Source organism: Melozone crissalis, unplaced genomic scaffold, assembly GCF_028551555.1.
Source record: "Melozone crissalis strain CALT ecotype California unplaced genomic scaffold, PUWL_Pcris_2 ptg000081l_1, whole genome shotgun sequence".
Lineage (NCBI taxonomy): Eukaryota > Metazoa > Chordata > Aves > Passeriformes > Passerellidae > Melozone > Melozone crissalis.
The window spans coordinates 8,857,000-8,880,467 of NW_026535858.1; the positions used below are offsets into that span (position 1 = coordinate 8,857,000).

Sequence of the window (23,468 nt, forward strand, 5' to 3'; positions counted from 1 at the left end):
AAAACATTGAAGTAAAAAGAGAATTTGAGATGAAAGGTTAAAGATGATTCAGACCCCATCAATGTTTGCCCTTTTTTTCTTAAAAAAGTATTTTACCTTATTGTAGGCACTAAAACACAGAATGTACCAGCCAAAAATAATGAGATGTTTCAATCCTGTAGATTTTTGCTTGATGTCAGAAAATGGAATTTTTTTAATGTTTAGGGGCATAACACTTGGAACAATTTCATGTTTCAGAAGTGACAAGCCTACATGGCAGTATTATGTGGTGTTTTGCTTTGGTCCACTATGAGTTGAATTATCATCTGCAAAGTATTGTACAAGAGTTTTCATTACCATGTTCTGTTCTGCTGCACCATAAAACCCCTGAACTGAATTAAATCCAGCAGGTCCTCAAGCAGACAAACTGTCAGTGAAGAGTCTCCAACAGATTACAGTAGAAATTAAAGGACACTCTTCAAATGCTGATGACTATTTTTTCATAAAGGCTCTGAAATGAGAGTGCACCCCATCCCAGGCAGAGCATTTCATGGTATTGGAGCCTTCATTTTAACTGTCTTGGTTTCCAAAAGGCCAATCTCCAAATTCACATCTCTCCCTGGGGCTCAGGAGTTGAACACTATGAACTCTGGTTTCCCTTTAAAAGGGTTTGCTTCCAACTAGGTGTTGTTAGGTAGGTGCTGTTCCCAGAATCTTAAGGTCAGAGTTGAGTGTAAGATAGAATAGGTCACAAAAAAAGGGTCACTTGCTGTTCTGCCACCTGCTTTTACCTGCATGAAATGCCTGCCAAAAACCAGTCTCCTGACTGGAATGTGGGAGAAGAAGAGGAATCCATTCAGCTTTTTAAAGTTTGCTACAATAACATGTACTGGGTACAAAGCACCTTCTGCTTGAGGACTGAACCTCATACTTTGATTGTACTAACTCACAAATACTCCATTGTGGCAGGTGGGTATTGTTTCTTACAGATAATATTGCTGAGACAGACAAATAACATGTCTCTAAGTAATGCTAGACCTAGAAATAAAACATGGTCTTTATTTATTGTGAAGAAATTAGGGAGTAAATTGCAAATTACTGTTTGCCTCTCTCTGCAACTGCTACTGCCTAGCAACAGTTGCCAGGTAGGATAAACATAATTAACTGTAAAAAGTTTAATGTGTAAAAGACTTTAGGAGTGCTGATATGCAGTCTTGAGGTCTCTGTGTATTATTTTAAAATATGTGATCTGGCTTTGCCTTTTGGGACTAAGCACAGTCCCAGCCTTGCCCATGGTACAAGTATTCATGTGTGTGCACTCCTGTGGATATAATGAAATGTGGATTGCAGGGATGCAGTGATTAATTTTAGTAGGGAGATGCTTCTGCTGTCAGAATAAAAATTAGAAATCTTGCACACTATATACAGAAGCTTCTCAGGAAATCATTCAAGCCCTCTCTTCCTATCAGGCTGGGGAATATGCCTCTTAATTTCCCCTGACAGAAAATACATCACCTCATCAGCAGCCCTAGAAAATGACAAAACATCCCTGCCAGAAAAGACTGTCTGCCAAATGCTTCTGTTGCCACTGCAGGAAGTGGGGCAGGCAGGGAGGAGTGTGTCAGAAATTCCATGGAAGGAGAATGATTTCCCTCACTGCCTGTCCAGTTCCACTGTTGCTCCTTGCATTTTCACAAAATGTTCATCTTGTCAGCAAGGTGAGACTCTTGAAGAATTCATCTGGGCCAGAGGGTACTCAAACATTTAATTCTGAAAGAATAATTGATACTCCTGAATCTGGATAGTGTGAAATTCCCTTAGAGTGAGCCCAGGCAAACATCTTGATGCAAAATCCATACCTGCAAGATCTTCCATATTTCATTGCTCAGTCACATACTGTATTGTGTGCATTAACCTGTAACAGTGATTATTTCCACTGAAGTTACTGTACAGTTTCATAAAGGTGCTGTAGCACCACTAATAGCAAAATCTGAAATATTTATTGAAATATTTGCTACTGCACTTTGGCTTAAATGAATAAGGTATTGTAAATAAACCTCAAAATTCTGTTGAACCTTGCTTTGCTGAATCTCACACAATTATGTTCAGAGTCTGTATATCAAATAGTACATTAGGACAGAGGATTTTTATAGGGAGTTATTGCAACATTTATCATTACTTCACTGTATTTGTGTTGCTGAGCTGCTTCTAGTTCATCTCTTTAGGAACCAAAATTATGATGGGATAAGGATGTTTTATTGTCACTCTGTATATCTGTGGGGCTCTTGCACCAATATATTTTTCCATGCATTAAAGTAATAAGTCAGAGTGTTGAAGATCAGTGTGGGGGGGGGTGTATATATATAATGTCTATATATATTTTTATATATGTATATAGATATATATTTAAATATATATGTATAATAAGCACACTGTCTTTGGTAAATATACTAATAGTGTATTTTTATATAAATATAGCACAATGGACTGGCTTCCTATTACACTGCAATTTCAGTCATATAGAGAACTGCACAATTCACCTTGCTGCAAGGATGTGTCAATTTCTTATGTTGCAAAGATAATTTTCAAGCTGCAAAGTAGGTGGGAACTAGTGCTGTCATGTTTGCATTAAGTGTTTGGATAGCCTGAAACTGAAACCTGCAGTTTTGAATGTCTCTTTCTCATTCTGGTGGGCATTAGTGGAGTAGAACCCATTGAAATAAGTGAGTTTTTGAAGTGATGATGAAATTTGTGGCTGAAGCATTTTCTGTCATGTAGATGGATGGGCATTTGTTGTGTGATGGAAATGGTCTTTGTACTTTATTTGTGAGAAAGCCATCTGATAGTTATTTGGCTAAAAGAGGAGCCAGGGGACCACTGGGAAAGTGTGGGACACAGAAATGTTCTAGCAGGCCTGAGGTTTGTGTCACTGGTCCCATAGAGATGCCATCTGCAGTAACTGATTAGTCCTTTATCACACACCTCTGCAGGTTAAAAAATCCTTCCAAGTGACATACATGTATAAATAGGTATATTCTACACACACACTGGCATATTACAAACATATTAACTTTATATATGTATGTTAAGTTCAGCACACTGACATTCTGGTGGCTTTTATTTTGTACAAAGTATGCAGATAATTTCTTGACCAGCAATAATCTCATGATTTTCATATAGGTACATGTTATGACTTTGAACATAGAGCAGAGTTTACTGGCTGAGACCTTTGTCTTGCATGTTAAATTCTTGACTCTAGTAATAGACTTTGGTTTGGTTTGGTTTCAGACATATGTGCATAGTATTAATTTGAGAGTTAAGAAATGTTAAAGCAATGTGAATAGTTATTTCTGTTTGAAACGTTCAACAAAACATATTGGTTTTATAAAATACAACTGGTTTTCTCCTAAGATACACCCAGAAAGCTTAGGAAAACAGCTTCCTCATCCCAAAGTTATGTAGAATTAGTCCCCAAATTCCTGTTCAGATGGAACTTAATTTAGATAAGGAAATCTTTCCTGATTTAAGACCTTACTTTGACTCCACAGTGTAGGTCTGAGGATGCTGTAGTGGTAGGTTCATTGTGCAAATTGGTTTTTAATAGACACTATTTTAAAATTCTATAATGAAAGTATTTATTTGCAAACAAATATAAAAAACGATCTCTCTATGGCCAGGAGGGGATTGTGGTGGTAGTTGTTTTACCTTGCTAGTTCCTGGTAGTGTCATGATGCAGTACTATTTAGTAAAATGCAATTTCTGCAGATATGGGATATTGAAGTCCTTGAAAATATTAGCACTTGGAATAATTTATAGGTGAAGAAGAGAATAATGCAGTGAAAATAAGTCCCCAGGACATTATAATACAAAGCTGTTTGGTTGTGTACTGTTTGTCCTGCCAACGTGAAGAAGCAGGCAGACTGAGAAGAATATGGTTGGAGAAATTTGAGGAATGTAATTGGGACATACTGGAAAGATTGATGGAGAGTAGACATCTCTTCAGTGTCCTCTGGTGCCCCACATCACTTTTATCATTTCAAGATGTCTAGACATTTCTTTAAATTGTCGAAGTTGAAGTTGAACCAGAGAGTGGGAATAAATCATTTGTATTGCAGAATTCCTCTGTATTTTAAAGCTGCTTACATTCAATGTTAATAATGGAGCTCCTCATTTAAATCAGTGTATGTCTGCTCCCTGTAACCAGCTGTAAATTCTCTACAGTCCTGTACGTGCTGACAGACTAGAAAATGATGCATCTTTTTTACTGGTTCAATATCATCAAACAGCCTGGGGAATTAATGCAGGAGGCAATTTTACAGAGGGATTTACCTGCAAAACAACTCCAGCAATTCCAGTGGGAGGTTGCATTATTTTATCTCATGATGTGAGTGCTGGGAAAAAAATGGGTTTGATTTACCTTCAAGTGCAAACACAATTTATGGGGAGAGGACCTGCTTTCTCCTGCATTGTTCCCAGTGGCTTAGCAGACCAAGTTCAGTGGTACTTGTTACCAGCTCTTGAGCCTTTTGTGTGTTTTCCAGACATAGCTGGCTTTAATTAATTCAAGCATTTTATTTATTGGTATTCAAAAAGGGGAGGCAGTTCCCTCCCTCCTTTCCCTCTCTCTCTCTTTCTCTCTCTCTTTCTCTCTCTCTTTCTCTCTCTCTTTCTCTCTCTCCCTGCCCCCTTCCCCCATAGGATGGAAAAAGAAATGAGGAGATAGCTTTGGACACCTCTCTAGAAGAACTAAAAGCAGAGGTCTGAATAGCTGTTCTTAGCAGTTGTGCCGTTGCCTTTTTCTCATTTTCAGTGTGATCAAGCAGGATTTTGCCTGCATGTGTGAATTCTCTTCAGAAGTTGAAGCTGTCAGCTCCCAGTGTGGACACACATTTGAATGGCATTGAGCTGCAGCTGAGTTACAAGAAGTGGTAGTTCAGGGCACAACAACAGCTTCAGGTCAGGTGTTGGCTGTGGCCCAGCAATGCATCTCCCAGAGCATGATTTCAGTGATAGTTCTTAGATCCAATGATCTTACATTTATGATACAATATAACCAAACAATTTAAACTACCATAATGTACTACCAAATTACGCTACCGTGTTGGAGACCACAGATTTTAAGAGACTAAATGCAGTCTTTTAAGATACATTTTTCTGCAGAAATTGTTCTTACTTCCTATATGATACTATCACATCACATTTGGATTGCGAATTTTTAATATTTATGTGGGCAAACAGTGGTGGTCCAATTCCTAAATTTTCTTTCAGTCACTCACTGATGACAAAATGCATCTTTATCTCAGCAATACTACAGAGCAGATCACAATAACCTCAGTAAAAATGTATAATGTGATATTTACTAATAACATGTAGTGTAGTGTTGCTTTGATTTTTTTTTTTAAGATTTTCTAAGCCTTCTGATGTTTAGATTCTTTGTAGCAAACTTTCTCACACACTTCCTGTAAATCACTTGTTTTGCATTCTTTTATGGAAGAAGAGAAATGTAATGGACTGTTAGTTTGTCCAGTGTCATTGGAGAGGTGGCACTTTCACCCTCCAATCACTGTCACTTTTAGAAAACTATAAATGTTAGAGTAAGAAAATAAACTTCTCTTTTTTCTTCACCTTGAAAACAGCGTTGTGTGCGCTCATGTTGTTTTGTGTCCTGTAGTGGCAGTGTAGCTCATGAATATTTGGCAGCTTCTTCTTCTTCCTATTTACTTTTTCAACAGAATTTTCTCATTTGAGCTTGTCACTTCTGATGCTGATTTGTCCTTTAATGTCTTCCAGGTTGCCACTTTAGAATTCCCTCCAAAGAAGCTCTTTGGGAACAAGGATGAGCGAGTGATTGCAGAACGAAGGTGTCACTTAGAGGTAATACCAATTTTTTACAGGCTTCTGCTGTGTGTTTGGGAGGAGTACTCCCTGCTGGAGCAACAGAAGCCATTCCCACATGATCAACATTCAATATCCTGTTTGTGAGTATCAAGTTACTTGCTGCCTCGTTTAACACAGGAGATGGCAGCAGTACATTGCAAAGTAAGGAAACATCTCTTAAAAAATAAATTACTCCTAATCTAGAAAAAAAGAACTCTTAGAGATGTTCATAGGAGATAGATTTATTTAAGGGGGAAAGGTGGTGGATGAGGTAAGTGTTCACTGTAGACAGCTGGTGTCTGTGCAAGACAAGATTAAAAAAAATTACTGCTATTTTAAATACAGTCTGTTAGTTGGAGATGTACCATTTTATCATAGTATATCCAAATATCTCATGACAGAACTAAAGCAATATTTAGGCACCTTTGAGTTTTATTTTGTAACCCAGTTTGTGAACGTATTCTTTTTCTTTCAATGAATTAAAAAAATTAATTTTATTGTGGACAAGGTTATTGAGTTGGAGGGTTTGAGTTATTTTGGTAGTTCTACAGTGCTGTGTGGATAGCATTATTTTGAACTCCTGTCACACATTAGGTCTTTCTATTTCTATGTTAATGCATGTTTTACTGCAGCCCAGGGGCAGGAGGTGGGGTTTTGGCGAAGAGGCATTATCAAAGACTAAGCTGTACACCCTGCAACTGTATTGCAGAAACATGGGGATTACTTGATCATGCAAGTCATTAAGAATTATATTCTTTGTAGAGCTAAAATGGCATTAGGTAGAGCTTTAGAGAAATTGTTATAAAAGTAGATTGCTTACAACTGGGATCTTTTCTTAGGTGATTTGAATTTTTTCTACGGACTTCACCTTTTCTTTGAAAACATCCTCCCCCTGACTTCTGATGTCAGCCTGTCTTACATGAAGCACAAAATGAATATTTTTTTCTTTCACATCCTCAATAGATACCGTAAAGGCATGCCCATATTCTAGTCTAGTACTCAATTTGCATCGTTTTTACCAGTAAAAAATTAATCTGTTAATCTTTCTGACCTTTCATTGGTTTACTAACAGATTTTATTGTAATGATTTTAATGTTAAAATTGCTGTGTATAGCAATGCTTTTATTGTGGCCATGTAGTACTTACAGCTTTACTCTTGTATTTGTGGGGTTCCCGAGATGGAGGAAGGAATGACGAATCTGACTCCGTGTTCTTGGAAGACGAATTTATTATTTTAAGATACTATATTATATAAAAGAATACTATACTAAACTATACTAAAGGACACAGAAAAGATACTTACTGAATGCTAAAAAGATAATGATGAAAAGTTGTGACTCTTTCCAGAGTCCTGATGCAGCTTGGCCCCAGTTGGCCAAAGAGTCAAAACAACTCACACCAGGAACCAATGAAACAATCTCCAAACACATTCCAAAGCAGCAAAACACAAGAGAAGCAAATGAGAGAATATTGTTTTCCTTTTTCTCTGAGGCTTCTCAGCTTCCCAGGAGGAAAATCCTGGGCAAGGGGATTTTTCCAGAAAATATGACTGTGGCACTTTATAGCCAGGTTTTAATTTAAAATTATATTGTATCTATTTTAACTAAGGTTTTTCAAACTTCATTACCTATATATTTTGCAAGCATAGGAGTATATGGCAACTGTTCACATGAATATGTTTTGCTATGTGCCCCTTGGCCATTCCAATGAGTAGTCACAGTGGTGAGGAACTGAAGATCTCCTGTGGCTAAGGGCAGCTTAGATAAAGAGGATGAGGAGCCAAGCAAATGTTGCTATCCTTGCCATGAGGAATTGAATGCAACAGGCTGATCAAAACCTCCTGATGTCTAGATCTCTAATCACAGTGTTTTCTTTTCACTATGTGCTTTGCAGTGGTTTGCTCTGGCTTTGCCCATAGCCAGAGAGCTCACACAGCTGCAGCCTCCTTGGTAAAGAGTGACAGAAACCACCTAAGCAGGGATGGTTTCCAAAGTCATGTAATGCTTTGAAGGCTCAAAGAATGTCTTGAGTTGTGCTGTGAAAGTGGGCAGTCATGCCACAATAGTGGCAGATGGCCCAGGCACCAGCTCTGTTTCAAATACTGGCTGCTCATGCCTTGTGGCCTTCAGTCTGGTGTGAGCCCTGAGTGTGCATCAGGGTGTAACTGGGGAGTGGTAAATTAAGCTGGAGGGATTGTCTTTGTGTGGAACTTGGATCCTTGGCTTTTGGGAATTTGGGCAGGTGGAAGGTGAGAGTGTTAGACCTTGGTATCAAGTAGAATTATGGCTTGTATTCAGTTGACTTTCACACCTGATCCTGTTCCTTGATTTGCTGAAATCTCTTTGCAATCTGTTTCCAGCTTCACAGCTCATGTGTTGGTACAGCTGTAGGAGGGTATAAAAGCTTGTTTGGTTGTTCCACTTGCTTAGTCAAGAGCTAATGGCTAATTCAGCATTTTTAGAAAAAGCAAAGTACAGCTAGCAGACCAATTTTATTGAGCTAATTTTATTGACTAAAAATAAATGACAGCCTGAAATACCAGTCCAGTAAGTGTTCTGAGTAAATATTCTTTGATGTAAGATTATTAGTGGAGCAGTCATCCTAGTGGTAGTGATAAAGAAATTGCTCTGCTCTTCTTTACACATTTTTTATATTAGGTATTCATGCATCTTAAATAGGCTGGAACTCCATATCATTTTTTCTGAGCTTCTTTCATTGAAATAGCTTTGGGTAGTTCAGTGCTTCCCACAGGTCATCTCTTAGCAACTGCAGTTCCTTGTGCCTAATTAGATTTCTCCCTTTGCAAGACAGTTTAGGAAGAATTTAGTTTTTCCTACATATCATCTCTAGGATTCTTGCCACAATAGAACTACTGAGCAGAGCAGTGGGGTTTTGGTACCTTTCTAGAAAACTAGAATCTGAGGGACTGGCTGTTGTGGAGTTTGTTTTGTTTGAAGATTGAGATGCAGTGCTTCCATATTTCAGCCTGTGTTTAGAAGTGGGCATATTTAATCATAATGGAGGTGAAATCATTTGGAGTAAAAGAATCCAGAGAGCCCTAAATTATAAGGATTGTGATTTTTAAATCACAGTAAGTTCAAGGTTTGTGTATAACATTAAGTTGTTTTATTTATCCTAGCTGGTACAAATGCTAACTGAAAGCTTCACATTGCCTTGTTTGTAGGAAAGCACATTACATTTTTGTGTGAGATGAGCCTGGGAACTGAGCTTTGATCTCCATTATGATATGTAGTTGCACTGTAAACACTATTGCTTTGGTGTTTGTTGGTATAATATCAAGTCTTTTGAACTGTATTTGACATTATCATAGAGCTTTGGAAAATAATGTGCAAGTTTTTACCTATATATCTTAAGAGAAAACATCTACATAGTATTTAAAATTATCTACCCAAAATACCCTATTGCAATCTATTAATTTAGCTCTTCATCAGGGACCTGTTGCAGAGCAAAACTCTAAATTTATTGTTTTGCAGTTTAAAGACTGTAATTTCACTTCAGAGCCAACCTTGCGTGTTTAAATCTGTCTTAAGTGACAGGAAGGTCTACAGTGTTTAGGGCAAGAATTCTTCTGAGTAAAGTGAATGAACAGAAGTTATTGTGTATCTATCCTTTCTTGCAAATAGAAATCAGTAGGTAAGAGTATAGGATCCTTTTTTTAAAGTGAATTCAGATGATGCATATTCATTTTTTTGTATTTTTTTAAGGAAAAGCTTTGTAAAGGAAATGTTTGCCATGAGAAATACTTGAGTCAGTGAATGAATATATTCCTGTTTTAACTGCAAAGTATCTTTAATTCTTTGGTGAGTTGCTAGGTCTGTGGATGATACTAAAAAGAAATTTTCCTGGAATCCCAGCTTCTATGGATACTGTGTTTCTGTATCATACCATTCTTTTTTCTTCTTCTCTTAGACTCATGCTTTGCTGTAGTAATGAAGATTATTTTTAGCCCTGTTTTCCCATTGTGCAGCCAGAGAAGCTGGGCAGGATAAGCTGACAAAGCAGATGGAGCTGTGTTTCTTGACTCTTTGGTCAGAAGCCTTGCATTCATGGACTTTATTTCTTGCCCTTGCTGTTACCAGTGTGTTTAGCAAAAAAACCAACTTTTATGCAAACAAAATCCAAACAGGTTGTTGCTTAAAGGAAAACAAAAACTGTCCCCAGCCTCAGACTCTCCTTGTCTCTGTTCCCTGTTGTCAGGGCTGCATTTCCCCAGGTAGGTTTGCAGACAGCAAAGGGAGAAACAAGCAGAATCTCTGGTGGGTTTTTAGGGATCAGCAGTTGGTTGGAGTGTGGTGCTGGTAACACCAAGGTTGTGGCTTCCATCCCCAGACTGGCCATTCCATGAAGAGCTGCACTTGATCCTTGTGGGTCACTTCCAGTTCAGAATATCCTCTGATCTGTCATCTGGAAATAAAGCTCAGCAGTCAGGAGGAGTCATGTGTTGTCTTTTGCTGCACTTACAGAGCTCAGGGAATAAAAGTCATTCTGTTAACAGTATGGTAATGTGAGCCTCTGTTGAGTTCTGTAGGAGCATATACATCTTCCTGGCATTGCCTCTGCTCTTCTTTTTTCTTGGCACTTTGAACCTCTTTAAAAGATAGACATGCTCAATTTATTTAAAATTAATAATATAATTGCCCTCCTCACTTTCTGATGTCTGCCAGTGAGGATTTCAATGATAGGTGTTAATGCAGGAGGCAGAAATAAATCTTGAATGAGCTGTATAATTCAATTTTGCTGTCCAATCTGGAAAACTGTCTAGGGAAAGTATTGTAGACACTGAACTGGCTGAAATATTGCTGTTACCTTCAGCCAAAATTAACCTTCCAAGATTAGATTAACTTAGAAGTCAAATCCTTTGTTTAGTTTTTCATTTGCATTTTCACTTGAGTTCCTTTGGAGGTGTTAATTTCTAGGTTTTTTTTAAAATAAGGCTGTAAATTTAGCTGTGTCATGTTTCCACTTTAAAAGTAACATTATGCTGAGATGGGTCCAAGAATCTGGTTCTTAAGGAAAAGATGAAATAATGGAAATAGCACCTTTTTCTTGAACTTGGATTGATTCTTGTTATTTAAGTGTCTTATTAGTATTTTAATTAATACCTTGGTGGAAGCCAGCAATAGAAACATCTGAGAAGGAAAAACCCTCAAAATATTTGTCAACAAATTTGAGCAAACAGAGTGTTTGAATCTGCTTCAGACATTGAGATTTTCTTTGAAGTCTCGAGAACAGAAACATTTTACTGTGATTTTAGATTGTTCGTCACCTGAATATTCAGTATGAGCATCATTAGTGCTCCCCACAAGTCTTTGTTTCACTGCCCCATTCCTAAATGTATTTAACTGAGAGAACCTGTGCTGGTTACAGGTGAATTGATGTTTGTATTGCAAAAAGCCTATCAAGTGGGGTTAGAATTACCATTTCTGTTTGATTTTTTTTTTCCCTGAATGACACTAGTCACAAAACTACTGTATAGATGTTTGTTCAAATTGATTACTAAAAGAAAATTATTAGACACAGGCATTAGCTTGCAACATCCCTAATGCCAAAGTTTTCTAAAAGGAGCTTTATGCAGCTGCTCACCAGCCTGGCTCCTACAGAATGGATGTTTGCCTGTGACAGTGTGGTGGTGATTGCTGTTCTTAGCAGAGTCTAGGTGAGATGGACTTCAGAACACATTCAAAATACAACTTGATACTTAGTGGAAAATAAAAGGAAACTCTTCTCTTTTTTCCCAGATATGAATGCACACCAGTAGCCCTGCTGTTGCAAAAGCAAACCACTGCAAATAATGGTGTTTGATATCCTAGACAGGATTGTTTCATACCCATAGTCTGAGCTACAGAATGCAATATCTTGGAGTGATGGCTTTAATTTCCCACTAGAGGAATAGGGATGCAGTGGGATCAGGGAAGGAAAGAGCACAGATGCATCCACAAAGACAAGAGGAGAGCTGTGTGTGGCTGGGCCTCATTGTGAATATCAGTTACATAAAATCCATGCCATAGATCATTTTCTAATTTAGGTATAGTCAGTCTGCACCAGGTGCCTTTCATATCCTCTAGAAACCACTGCAAAATTTTAGAACAAAAATAACTGCTTTTCAGCAGCAGCCCTGAAGTTTTGCTGGCAGACAGACTTTGCAGTTAGCATCTGAGGGCACATTCACATGTCAGGTTCCCATCTGTCACCACAGCATTAGGGCAGCCCAAGGCACGTGGCTTTTCTGGTCTTGAAGCATCAACCCTCAAAGAGAAGTTGCAGCAGTTCTCAGCAGTAAAGCATTTAACCTTTTTTTTTGGGTGGCTCTGCTTCTTGTGTGAGACCTGTTGGGTTCAAAAAATGATTACATAAAATTAATTTTACTTGTTGGCTGCAGTCACCGGATACAAAGAAGCAGAGCTTTGCATAGGTCAGCTGTTGATCCCATACCAATAAAATGTTACTTTGATTAAATACTGTAGACCTTCAGCTAGCCCACAACAATGCAAGACATTATTCTTGTAATCAAAACACATGATAAAGATGGTCATTTAGAAGGAACAATAGCCTGAGGTTATTTTCTGGATAAGTTAATTTTAAGCTCTGGTTTGTCAGGCTACTGAATGCAAAAGGAATGGAAAGTGTGGTCTCATTTGCTCATTCATTCAAAATCAGGTGTGAAGCCTTGCTCTGCAGAGCTTACTGGAGGTAACTTGGCACAATATACATCTTCCCTCTTTAGAAGAATGTTGGTGTTTCTTTCTTTAGGTGCATAGCTTCAGGTCCCTACCTCAAAAATTATCTTTTGTGATCAAATATTTATCTCCATTGCAACTAGTTAATTAAATAGGATTTGCAATTTAAAGGCCTTCTTATTTTTCCCTTTCCTTTTTAGATATTTCAGAGTTTCAGAAAATAAGGAGGTATGTTTATCAGGATTTAGTGAGTTTGGAAAGTGGGGCAGCATATAGTTTGAGCTCCAGTTTAGCTCCATATCCTAATGAGTTTTGTTGTCAGAATGGACTAAATTTCCCAACATACTCCTACAAACCAAGTTTTGAAGTTGTGTACCTTCATCACAATCTCCATTAATGGCTCTGCACACACAGATGTGGGCAGATGAATAAAAGGAGTGGTCAGCCAAGGACAATGGGTTGAATCTGGTACTACCCCTTTCCAAAGCAAGAGTATCAGTCATCCTCCAGCATGGGATTTCACCAGAGGAAGCAGAGGGAGATGCATGTCAGGTTGTTTGGTAGGTGTTTGCCCATTCCAGCAGATGACACACACACTGCTGGCCCAGGGATGCATACTAAATTCAGTCCTGTTGTTCTTTCTAAATAAATTTTGACAGGACTTGTTCTGACTTGTGCTCTTCCTTCACTAGTCAGGTCTGGTTTGATCCTTTTCAGAATGGTCATTCACTTTCCAAAGAAGTCTCACACTGATAGACCACCTGTAAATCATAGCCCTTGCTGCCTTTTTATTTGCTTTCCTGCCAGCCTGCAATTCAGTTTTCATTAGAGCTGCCTAAAGCCAATAAATGTAAGCTTTTACCATGCAGACATTGTAAGATATACAAGTCCTGTGGATTTTAAACAAATTACAGGCAGAATAAGATTGTAATTTGGGATGTAGACTGACTTAAGAAGTTGATTCAATTGATGTGGCATAATAGTAATTCAGCATAATGTGCTCATGCCATTAGACTTGCACAGAAAAATGTTCCAAACAGCTATAATGAATAGTTTGGGTTTCGAAAGCCTGAGAGAGCAGTTTCACCTGGAATCATAACTGGCATCTCTCAGAATGCTTGCACATTAAGAAAATTCAAAAAGGTATATGAATTTGAGTAAATTTCAGTACCACCTTGGGTAAAATTAAATTTTAGTGTCACTCAAGCACTTCTGGAGATGTAGAGGTAAAATCTGCTTCACCTGTACAACTCTGGAGGAAACTAACTCTGATTCAAGGCACCTGCATCATGCTGTGCATGGAAAACATAGAGAGACTTTCCCAAGAGGCTAAAATTCTAAGTCCCAGTATTTTTTAGTGCAGTTTAGCTGCTTAGTTCCAAAGTAATTTCGGTACCTCTAAACATGCCCCTTAAAGGAGTGTTGTATGGAGGATGCCTGTGGAATTCACCCCAATGCAGCTCAAAACTCCTAACTTTCTGAGCTGAGGAAAAAAATGAAAAGAGAACCCAAAAAGGGAAGGAAAGCCATTGCCTGAACAAAGATCAGATAACTCACAAAGCAAATACCCCACGGCAAAAAAAGCTGGAAGCTGCCTGAGAGTGCCAGATTTAAAAGCACCCATGATAATGACCCCTCCACACACAAGGTTCTCATTTTGGTATTCTTATGATACAGTAACAATATTGGGGGGCACAGATAGATATGGAATACAATAACATTATGGATTACCCCAGGACATTCCACCCCTTATCCCATATTGTCTGATTAATGCCCAAATTAATACATTTCAACTGTAAACATACCTACACATATATCTATACATATCTACATATAACTATATACAAATATAATTTCAGTGGTCACTGACCATCCCTCCAGGTATGGACAGAGTTCATTTGGTCCATGACTGATATGACTGGACAAGTCCATGGTAATTAAAATATGCAGTGGCAGTGACATTCAGCAGCCAGTGGTGCATTCCAGCCTTCCAGGCTGTCCTCACCCACAGTCAAATCCCCCTGAGGTGCACAACATGTTTCCCCAACCCTCTGCTTAACCCACCAAGTGTAACCAGGTCTTTGAGCAAAAACAATCCCATGGATAGGCTTGCTCAAGGCAGACTGAATCCAAACAGTCTTTCCTAACATAATTTCATAAGCACAACAGGGACTTTATCTCTGTCTGCTGTACAGGGGTTTGGATTGGGCAGCTCAGTTAGTGGAAACTTTGGTGTTAACTAAGTGCTGATGCAATTCCCCCAGTTAAAGCCCCTTCTAAATCGCTTTAGATATAAACTGAACTAGTTTATGAAAAATATTTCCCAAAGAGCTGTTTCTTGGCCTTGGTTCCTAAAAAGAACCAAGAGAGGATAGAGGCTTTGGAAAGTGTTTTTACTTCCTGCCTGTTAGGGCAGGGAAGAGTACTGGGAAAACCAGCTGTGAATGCAATAATAGGCTACAAAGCTACAAATAAATGTGTAAAAGTACAGAGAATATATAAAAGAAAAAAGGCAAAAAACTAGCCAGTATCAATGTGACTATTGCAGTGGTGATTTGCCATTTTCTGACTTGTGCTTCTGTCTTCATTCTCCTAAAAAGTGCATACACAAATTGTCCACAACTTGAGCAAGGTCTCTGGCACCAGGGACAGTCACATTCTGGAGGGATTGTCAAATTTGGCTCCTCAAGGAACCTTTGCAGAGCTTTGACAGTGTCTAATTTCACAGGGTTTTTTGTAAGGACAGCCCAGCCATCTGGGTCTTTCAGCAGAAGATGATGGGCCAGGTGATCCCATCATAATTACCAACATTTTCTCTCCAAGTTTTTTGCACAGAAATAAGATCCTTCAGGCACCAGGTAGTCTCCCAAGCATTAAGTTTTTTCCCCATTGCTCTGAAATCACAACTGCACAGAATGACCTGAGGATATGTGCAGGAGATAAATGTGTTCAGATCCACAGGTGACATTAGGTACTTCCTGAGGGGCCCGAAATATCACTTGTGATATTGAATATCATTACATGCTGTTCTGCTCACCTACTTTACTCAAATCTCCTTTATAATATCTTGCAAAATATGTCAAGGTGTTGGGGAAAAGAATTGAAGCTTCATGGTTTCTTTATTAGAAAAAAAGAAAAAGCCCACAAAAGACCAAAATGTTTCTGAGTAAGTTATGTCTGGTGAGTGGAAAATTGATCTGAATCTGGAATTGGTGGAGGTGAAGGTATTAGTTGTAATCTGGTGCATAATTTTGGATTGCTGTCCTCCAAATCCATAATTTTGCGTTGCTGTATTTTGGATTGCTGTCCTCCAAAGCAATGGTACCTCATATTCTATAGTCTTGCTATCTGCAAATTAATTCCCTGCTTGCTCAAATTTAATAAATACAGAAATAGGCTTGAAACTACGTGGAGGCTCCCTTACCATGCCTTGTCTTTTAAACAGATCCTTGTTTTTGTGATCACAGATTGGAAGCAAATCACCTGCCTATCTGCTTGCTTTGGGGTAGAGTCTTTCTTGGGAAGAGCTGACTGTGCAATACCTGATTACAACATAATGTGGTTTTTTTTAGGCTGAGGGAATGTGCTTCAATCTGTCTGGCTTTGGGGGTTTTTTGGTAATCAGAATTGTATCCTGTAGAAAGAGCTGTGGTACCTGTGCATGCTTTGCTCTATGGATAATTCAAATCAAGATCTGATTTAAAACCTGCAACACTTAACACTAGTCAACAGAATAATTCTGTCATTGGTGCAGGGAGGAACCAGCATCTAAATTAAAGGGATAGAGGAGCCTGTGTTAGAAATTAGATGGGAAAGTCCTTCCTCTGTCACCAGTGATCTTCTGTGACCTTGTGGTAAAGCTTTTGACTCTCCAATTGACGTGTAAGTCTTGAAAGGGTGGTATTGTTTCACAGAAAAGGAGCTGTTGTCTAAAAAATCCCCAAAGCCTTGTAAGATTTATCTTCTTAAACTTTCTAGTGCTTTCAGCTCCGGCATATATCAGCAGGTGGTAATTCTAATGCCGGTTTTAAAAGTATCTTCTAAAGTATTTTAAGCACTGACTTTTTTTTTTAGGAAATTGCTAGAAATAGCAGTATGAAAGCAAAAGCTTGAAGTGTTTTTACTTTCTGAAAGTACCAGAGCTGATGAGTTTTTAAGCACACCAAATTTTAATGAAAAAATCCAATTCTTGCTAAGCTCTGCTATTGGTCTCTGAGGCTATCACTGTTAGCAGTGGATTAGGAGAACAATGTCACTGAACTGAATTCCTCTTTAATATGCCACAATTGAAAGGATGATAAGAAGACTTTCACATTTCAGAAAGCTTTTTGATTGTAGTACCTTTAATAACTTTAAATTAAGTTATGGCTTTACATTAAAATGTATAAAATTGTGAAGTCCCCGCATCACGAAGTAGTGCAGAAGTGATTAGAATGACTTTGTTGTGCTGATGAATTGAGCACAAGATGAGCGCTGGCCTATTGCTAAAAAGGTGAACCCTATTAAAATGATTTTTAATAAGCTTTTAAAATGCTTTCCATTTTGCTATTCACATAATTAAAAGGGAGGGAAAACTACTCAGACTAGGTAAAGAAAGAAAAGCCTTTGGGCCTTATACCACTTTCTCCAGCTTAGTTTCATTTGCAGAGTTAAAATGTGCAGGTACAGCTGTCATAAATTTTAAGTTAGAGGGCTTGAAGGTTGTATTGCCTTCAGAGAGGGCAAGCACCACTGCTTTTCCTGGTTTGGATGAGTTTTTTACCTGTCTTTCTGTGGTATGTTCAAAGGACAAAGGAGGAATTGAGAATCTGACTCCATGTTCTTAAGAGGCTTATATCATATCATATCATATCATATCATATCATATCATATCATATCTCATATCATATCATATATCATATCATATCATCTATATAATATCATCTATATCATATATCATATCATATCATTGCTATACTAAAATTATACTAAAGAATAGAGAAAGGATACAGACAGAAGCTTACAAAGAATGATCATGAAAACTCATGACTGCTTCCAGAGTCCCAAGACAGCTGGATGGGGATTGGTCATTAAGTTAAAACAATTCACATGAAGCCAATCAAACAACCACCTGTTGGATAAACAATCTCCAACCACATTCCAAAGCAGCAAAACACAGGAGAAGCAATCAGATAATTATTGTTTTCATTTTTCTCTGAGGTTTCTCAGCTTCCCAGGAGAAGAAATCCTGGTGAAGGGATTTTTCAGAAAATATGACAGTGGCAGCTTTCTATCCTTGTTTTGTACATGCAGAATGTTTCTGTTCTCTGAGCTGGTGTTCCTCAGAGTGTGTGTTTAGCCAGAACAGCCAACATGATCAATGTATGAGTTGCCTATTTTACATCTCTGTTACCGTGCCAGAGTCTTGTGCCCTCACACCAAGCTGTTTACAAATGTATCATTAGGATATTTTCCAGCATAGCAGGTCAAATGCTATTAGTGAAATGAAACTCCAAAGTGCATTTGGAAGAACACTGGTTATCAGACTAAATAATCCAGAACAAATGGCCACAATCTAACAAACAAAAACAAGCAATAAAACCAAGCATGTTGGAATATTTTGGCAGTTAACTAGTTTTTTCTTTCCTAGATAATCATACAAACCTAGTTCCTATTAAACTGTGATTTGCATGCCAGGGACAATTTTACTATCAGTAGGAAATCGCATCATTAATATGTATAAAAGTTGGACCTGTGAAGGTATTCTGAGTCTCTTCTAAGAATTTTTTTTTCAAGGACACATCAAAAGAGTTCTGTAAATAGACAAAAATGGATTTGGATTTTAATACAAAAGATATGGAAATGGCTCTCCTCCTGTCCACTGAGTGCTGGATAGGAGATCCTTTCATCCAGCCTTGCTCCTACTCCAGCTGCTTGCAGTGGCCTCCTGAGCTGCAGTGAATTCCATGCTGGACTCATTTCTGGATCTCTGAGGAACTTTTCATCATTTCTGGCACTTGGTGTTGATGTGCTCCTGCCCCTCTCCCAGCTTGCTGTGACTCTCATCCTCTCCTTGTCCCATCTGACTTTGGGAAGCATTTTTCCATACATTGCAAGGATCACTCTTCTTTTTCTCCTGTCACTTTTCCCACTTTGCTGTCCATTGCAGCTGACAGGACAGAGCAGCCTTCCCCTGTAGTGCCCTGCCACAACTCTGATCACTGTTTGTGATGTGAGCACTTGTGCCATCAGTCACTGTTCCCTCACTCCGGGGGAACACTCCCAGCCAGCATCTTTGGGCACAGCCGCCTGTGTTTCAATGAAGCAACAGCTTCTTTGTGTCAAGGGCACAGCAGCTCTGGGCTGTATTAACATACCAGGGTAAATGCAGATCTGGGTTTTATAAGATGGCTAATTTGTTCCGAGGTGGTTGTTGAAGAGCACATAATGTCAAGCCATATGGCAGGAAACCTTCATACAAAATTAATTCCATCATTAGCTGTTCGTGTCTGCTTGTTGCCATTTTCCCAAGGATCTTTTTTGTGTTCAAGGAATCTGTGATATTCACTCAACTCTGGAGCACAGATGTGGAAAAGAAATGTACCTGCTGTTCCTTGTGTGTCACATAAGTGTGTGCTTAGAGCAGAGGGATTTTTTACTTTGCCATTAGAGCTATCATGCCAAAACAATGAGTAATGGCTTTAAAGAAAAGGCATGACAGTCAATTATCTGGCCATACATACCAAGGTGAATGCAGTAGGTCTTTTGATGTGTCCAGTGAGATATTTTGGTACCTTTGAGCCTTTGGTAGTCATAAACTAGAATTATTGCAGTAACTTTTCAGCACAGTGCTAAAACACTAACAGAATGCTATGTTTTACATTTCATTTTCTACCATATTCATCCTGCAGGAATTACTGTTTTGGGACTTTTTGTAAAGAACCCTCCTTTGAGAACTAATTATGAAAAATGTTTCTCTCTTTCTCACTTTAAATTACCTCTTAGTCTGTTGCAGTTCATCTTGAAGGCATTTTTGTAATCAGTTTTTTTCATGAACATTAATACAACCTGTGGCAGGTCTGAATGAGATAGAAAGTTTCACCATTTCTGCCAAGAGAATAGTTTTTGTTTCAGCTGCTTTTTTTTTTTTGTTTGCTATTTTTTCTTTGTTCTTCTTCTTTCTTTAATATTGAAACAGCTGGCTTCTTAAAAAAAAAGCAGATAGTTAAAGTTTGGAGGAATTATTCTTGAGAAATGAGTCAATAATTAGGACAGTTTCCTGAACAAAACACTTCCCTTACCCCAAAGCTGCTGCATTCAAATAACTAAATGTTGTGTTCTTCAGAGGAGAATGTGCTTCTCTGGGTTGCAGATATATTTCCCATGGAATCCAAGACCAGTGAATGATTTTAAATTTATCTCTTTCTGTGGTCAGTCTGTAGTACAGAAAAGGAGTTTATCCCTGTGCTCCAGGGCAATTTCCCTTGCAGGTGTTTGGGTGACACTGGATGCATTTGTAATATGATCTGATCAAACCTTTTACCCAGTGTTTTGTTCAAAAGTTCAAAAATTATGAGTTACTAAGTCACACATACCTGGAAAATTGTATCCAAATGAACCCACATATAATGGAAGCTTTTTCAGGTTTGTGAAAACCAACTGTGTAATGTACATCCCCCAATTTCTCTGTGTACAAATGTGACTGCAATTTGCACAGTGGTTGGTGAATATTAACTTAGGGGAAGGAAAGGAAGTGTCTCCCATGTGCTTCTCATTAGTAAGACCAAAAAAGGAAAAAAACCCCAAACAATAAAAAACCCCAAAAAAACCCACAAAAGAAAGAAAAAAGAAAAAAACAACCAAAAAAACCCCAAACAAACAAAGGAACTTTGAGGGCAACTCAATGAAAAGATACTGGTAGGTTCTGACATAATATGGAATTAATACAAATCTTTCTGCAGATAGCCATCATCAAAACAAACCCCAATCAATGCAAGGATTTTGGAAGCTTTATGAGGGAAAGATTTTTAAAGTCCTTTTGTGTATTATGTGGCGAATATCCTGCAGCATGGATCTGAGGTTTGCACCTGCTGTGTTTGCTAATGCTAGACAATAATATTAGCATGTCATGATTCCATGACTGCAGAATAGACTAGGAAGCATCATGCAACCACAGAATAAAAGAGTTGCCAAGCTGGGCATAAGAAAGAAGTGGAAAATAATTCTTTTCTGCTTTTCTTGAGCTTAATACAGACATGTCACTAGATTGTTTTATAAATGTTGATAGTTATTGAAAGGACTGTTCACATCCCATGGAAATATTTTTAGGGCTTTTTGCTGTTCATTTAATTTTTCAAAGTGGTTATAATAAATTTGATCAAGTAAACCTTATGACATTTTATATTTCATTCCACAGAAATACCTCAGGAGCTTTTTCTCTGCAATGCTGAAATCTCCATCATCTCCACTGAACATTGACAAAGTGGGGCTGACGCTGTCCAAATACACCATCTGTGAATTCTCACCCTTCTTCAGGAAAGGTGTTTTTGACTACAGCAGCCATGGGACCAGCTAAGCTTTGGGCCAGGATCCCTATGCTGGAGGAGTATGGCTGGAGTGGTGCCTTCACTTTTGTGCAAGAGGAATGAGGGAAAGACAAAACCTGTGTCTCCTCCATGCCTGGAAACATCCAAACAGCCCAAATGGAGACAGCCAGGCCCCCACGCTGACCTGTGTCCTTTAGCAGCTCCCAAGGCAGTGCCTGCATTCTCCTGCCATGGGCTGTACAGACATCTTTGTGTAAGTTGCTCTGTTAATAGTGTACAAAGATTCTGACTCTGGTAATGAGTTTGGATCCCTTCTTGGCAGCAGTGCTTCCTTCCCATTTTCTCAGATAATTTGTTCAAGAGCGTCTCATGTTTACCATGGCAGTGTGTCATGCTGACAGAGGGTTTCCCAGTGGCCGTTTGGTTTCTGTCCAAGCTGTTCCTTAAAGAACAGCTCCTCTTTTGTTTCTTTATAGCATAGTGTCATGTTTAAGGTAATGATCATGCTCCACTGTTGTTTCATTTTCTTTCTCTTCTAGATACACTGAGTATTGATTGTATAATTGTATCGTTTTTCTCAGAAGAATTAAAGGGCCTGGGTAACTTGAATGCTTACAAAAATATATGCAGCAGGAAGAATATAATTTGAACCCTGTCAGAGTCCTCCACACTTAGTTGTTTGGAGGCTGAACAAATCATTCACCATTAATAAAGAAGCAAAGGAAGCAATAGTTACCAAATAACATGGTCAGCATCTTTTCAGATTTCGTAATCATTCAGACTGGAAATGGAAACTCTGCACTGTGCAGAGCTCTAGCTATGCATAAAGCTGATGCAAAGTGTTATATACTGTTTTTTAAATAGCTTCTTCACAATAATTGTAAAACCTGAGGTTTATTTGCATCAGTTAAAATTTACAGGATTTAAATAATAGTACTTTAAAATGACTCAGGATTTATTCAGACTTGCACATATATATACAGGTAGAACTAATTTTGTATTGCTGCAGATTCAAAACTATGTATACACTGTGACTGGAATTATGTGTATATGTTAATGTATAATTGGTTGTATAAAAATCAGAATTGAATTACTTCCAGTTATTAAAATGCATAATGAAAGGTAAGTTTTGTGTGCCATTTGTTCAGAGTGTGAAGCATTTTTTCTGAGTTGACTTCACTGACCACTGGTAGGTTGTGGTAATCAAACTATTTATGTCATTGAAAATTGTGATTAAAACCTAAAGTAACAACACTGGTGGCATTTTTATTTCATGACCTAAATTATAGGAACAGCAGTGTTTCACATTTGATACATCCATGGTCCTGAGGGAGCTGGCCAAGGAAGTGTCCAAGGCACTATTCATCATATTTAAGAAGTGATGGCACTCTGGGGAAGCTCCCTCTGACTGGAGAAGAGGAAACATAACCCTCACTTTTAAAAAGGAAAAAGAGGAAGACCCAAGGAACCACAGGCCAGTCAGTCTTTCCTCAGTGCCTGGCAAGATTATGGAGCAGGTCCTTTTGGAAACTGTGCCAAGGCTCATGGTAAATAATGTGGTAATTGGTGACTGCCAGTATGCCTTCACTAAAGACAGATCATGCCTGGTGAATTTGCTGGCCTGCAGGAATAGTGGGAATTGCCTTAAGCTGGTTTTGTTAGATATTGGAAAGAAATTCTTGGCTGTAGGGGTGGTGAGTTGCACAGAGAAGCTGTGAGCAGCCCCTTCAGTGGAGGTGTTCATGGCCAGGCTGGATGGGGCTGGCTGTGAGAAACCTGATGAGAAACACCAGGGAGGTGTCACTGCCTGTGGCAGGGGCGTTGGAACTAGAGGATTTCTAAGGTCCTTCCCAAGCCAGGCCCTTCTGTGATTCTGTGCTGATGTATAAAGATAATTGGGTTCCATTCCTAAGCATAGCCTGACACAATAAGCATCTTTAATTAAAATACACAAAAAGAAATGGATTATTTAAATTTTGGGAGTATTTTTATAATTTTAATTCATTTCAGGGAAAGCAAAAGTTAGGGTAAAGTTTCTAGGCCCTGTTATTAGCAGGGTAGCATTTATTGCCTTTGAATGTGTCTGACTTTATCTGACTCTAACTGACTTGGGTATCTTAATACCTCTGATTGGGAAGCTAAGCATTCTGATCAAACCTGCTGATTCCCAAACTGTTTTTTTTTCACTGGATCTCAGACATTCCTGGACTCCTTCATGCACTGGAGCACTCCCTGCCTGTGTTGGTCACTGACAGGGACCCAATCTCGTGATCCCTGCTCTGCCCAGTGCCTTTATTACACCTCTCCAGGCTCTCCCAGTGCCTTTATTGCCCCTCTCCAGGGCCCTCTGTGCACTTTTCATCCTCCTGACCACAAGGCTGTGTGTTCC

At 38.6% G+C, this 23,468-nt stretch overlaps 1 protein-coding gene across 2 annotated transcripts in view; it reads left to right on the forward strand.

Annotated features, from left to right (window-relative positions):
- Window positions 1-22,238, forward strand: part of KIF16B (kinesin family member 16B) — a 137,359-nt gene extending 115,121 nt beyond the window's left edge. For both annotated transcript variants that reach the window (XM_054290179.1, XM_054290180.1), the window contains 2 exons: window positions 5,770-5,853; window positions 20,950-22,238. In XM_054290179.1, coding sequence (XP_054146154.1) covers window positions 5,770-5,853; window positions 20,950-21,108 — 243 coding nt within the window. In that variant the 3' untranslated portion in view covers window positions 21,109-22,238. The remainder of the gene's footprint in view (window positions 1-5,769; window positions 5,854-20,949) is intronic.
- Window positions 22,239-23,468: the final 1,230 nt, after the last annotated feature.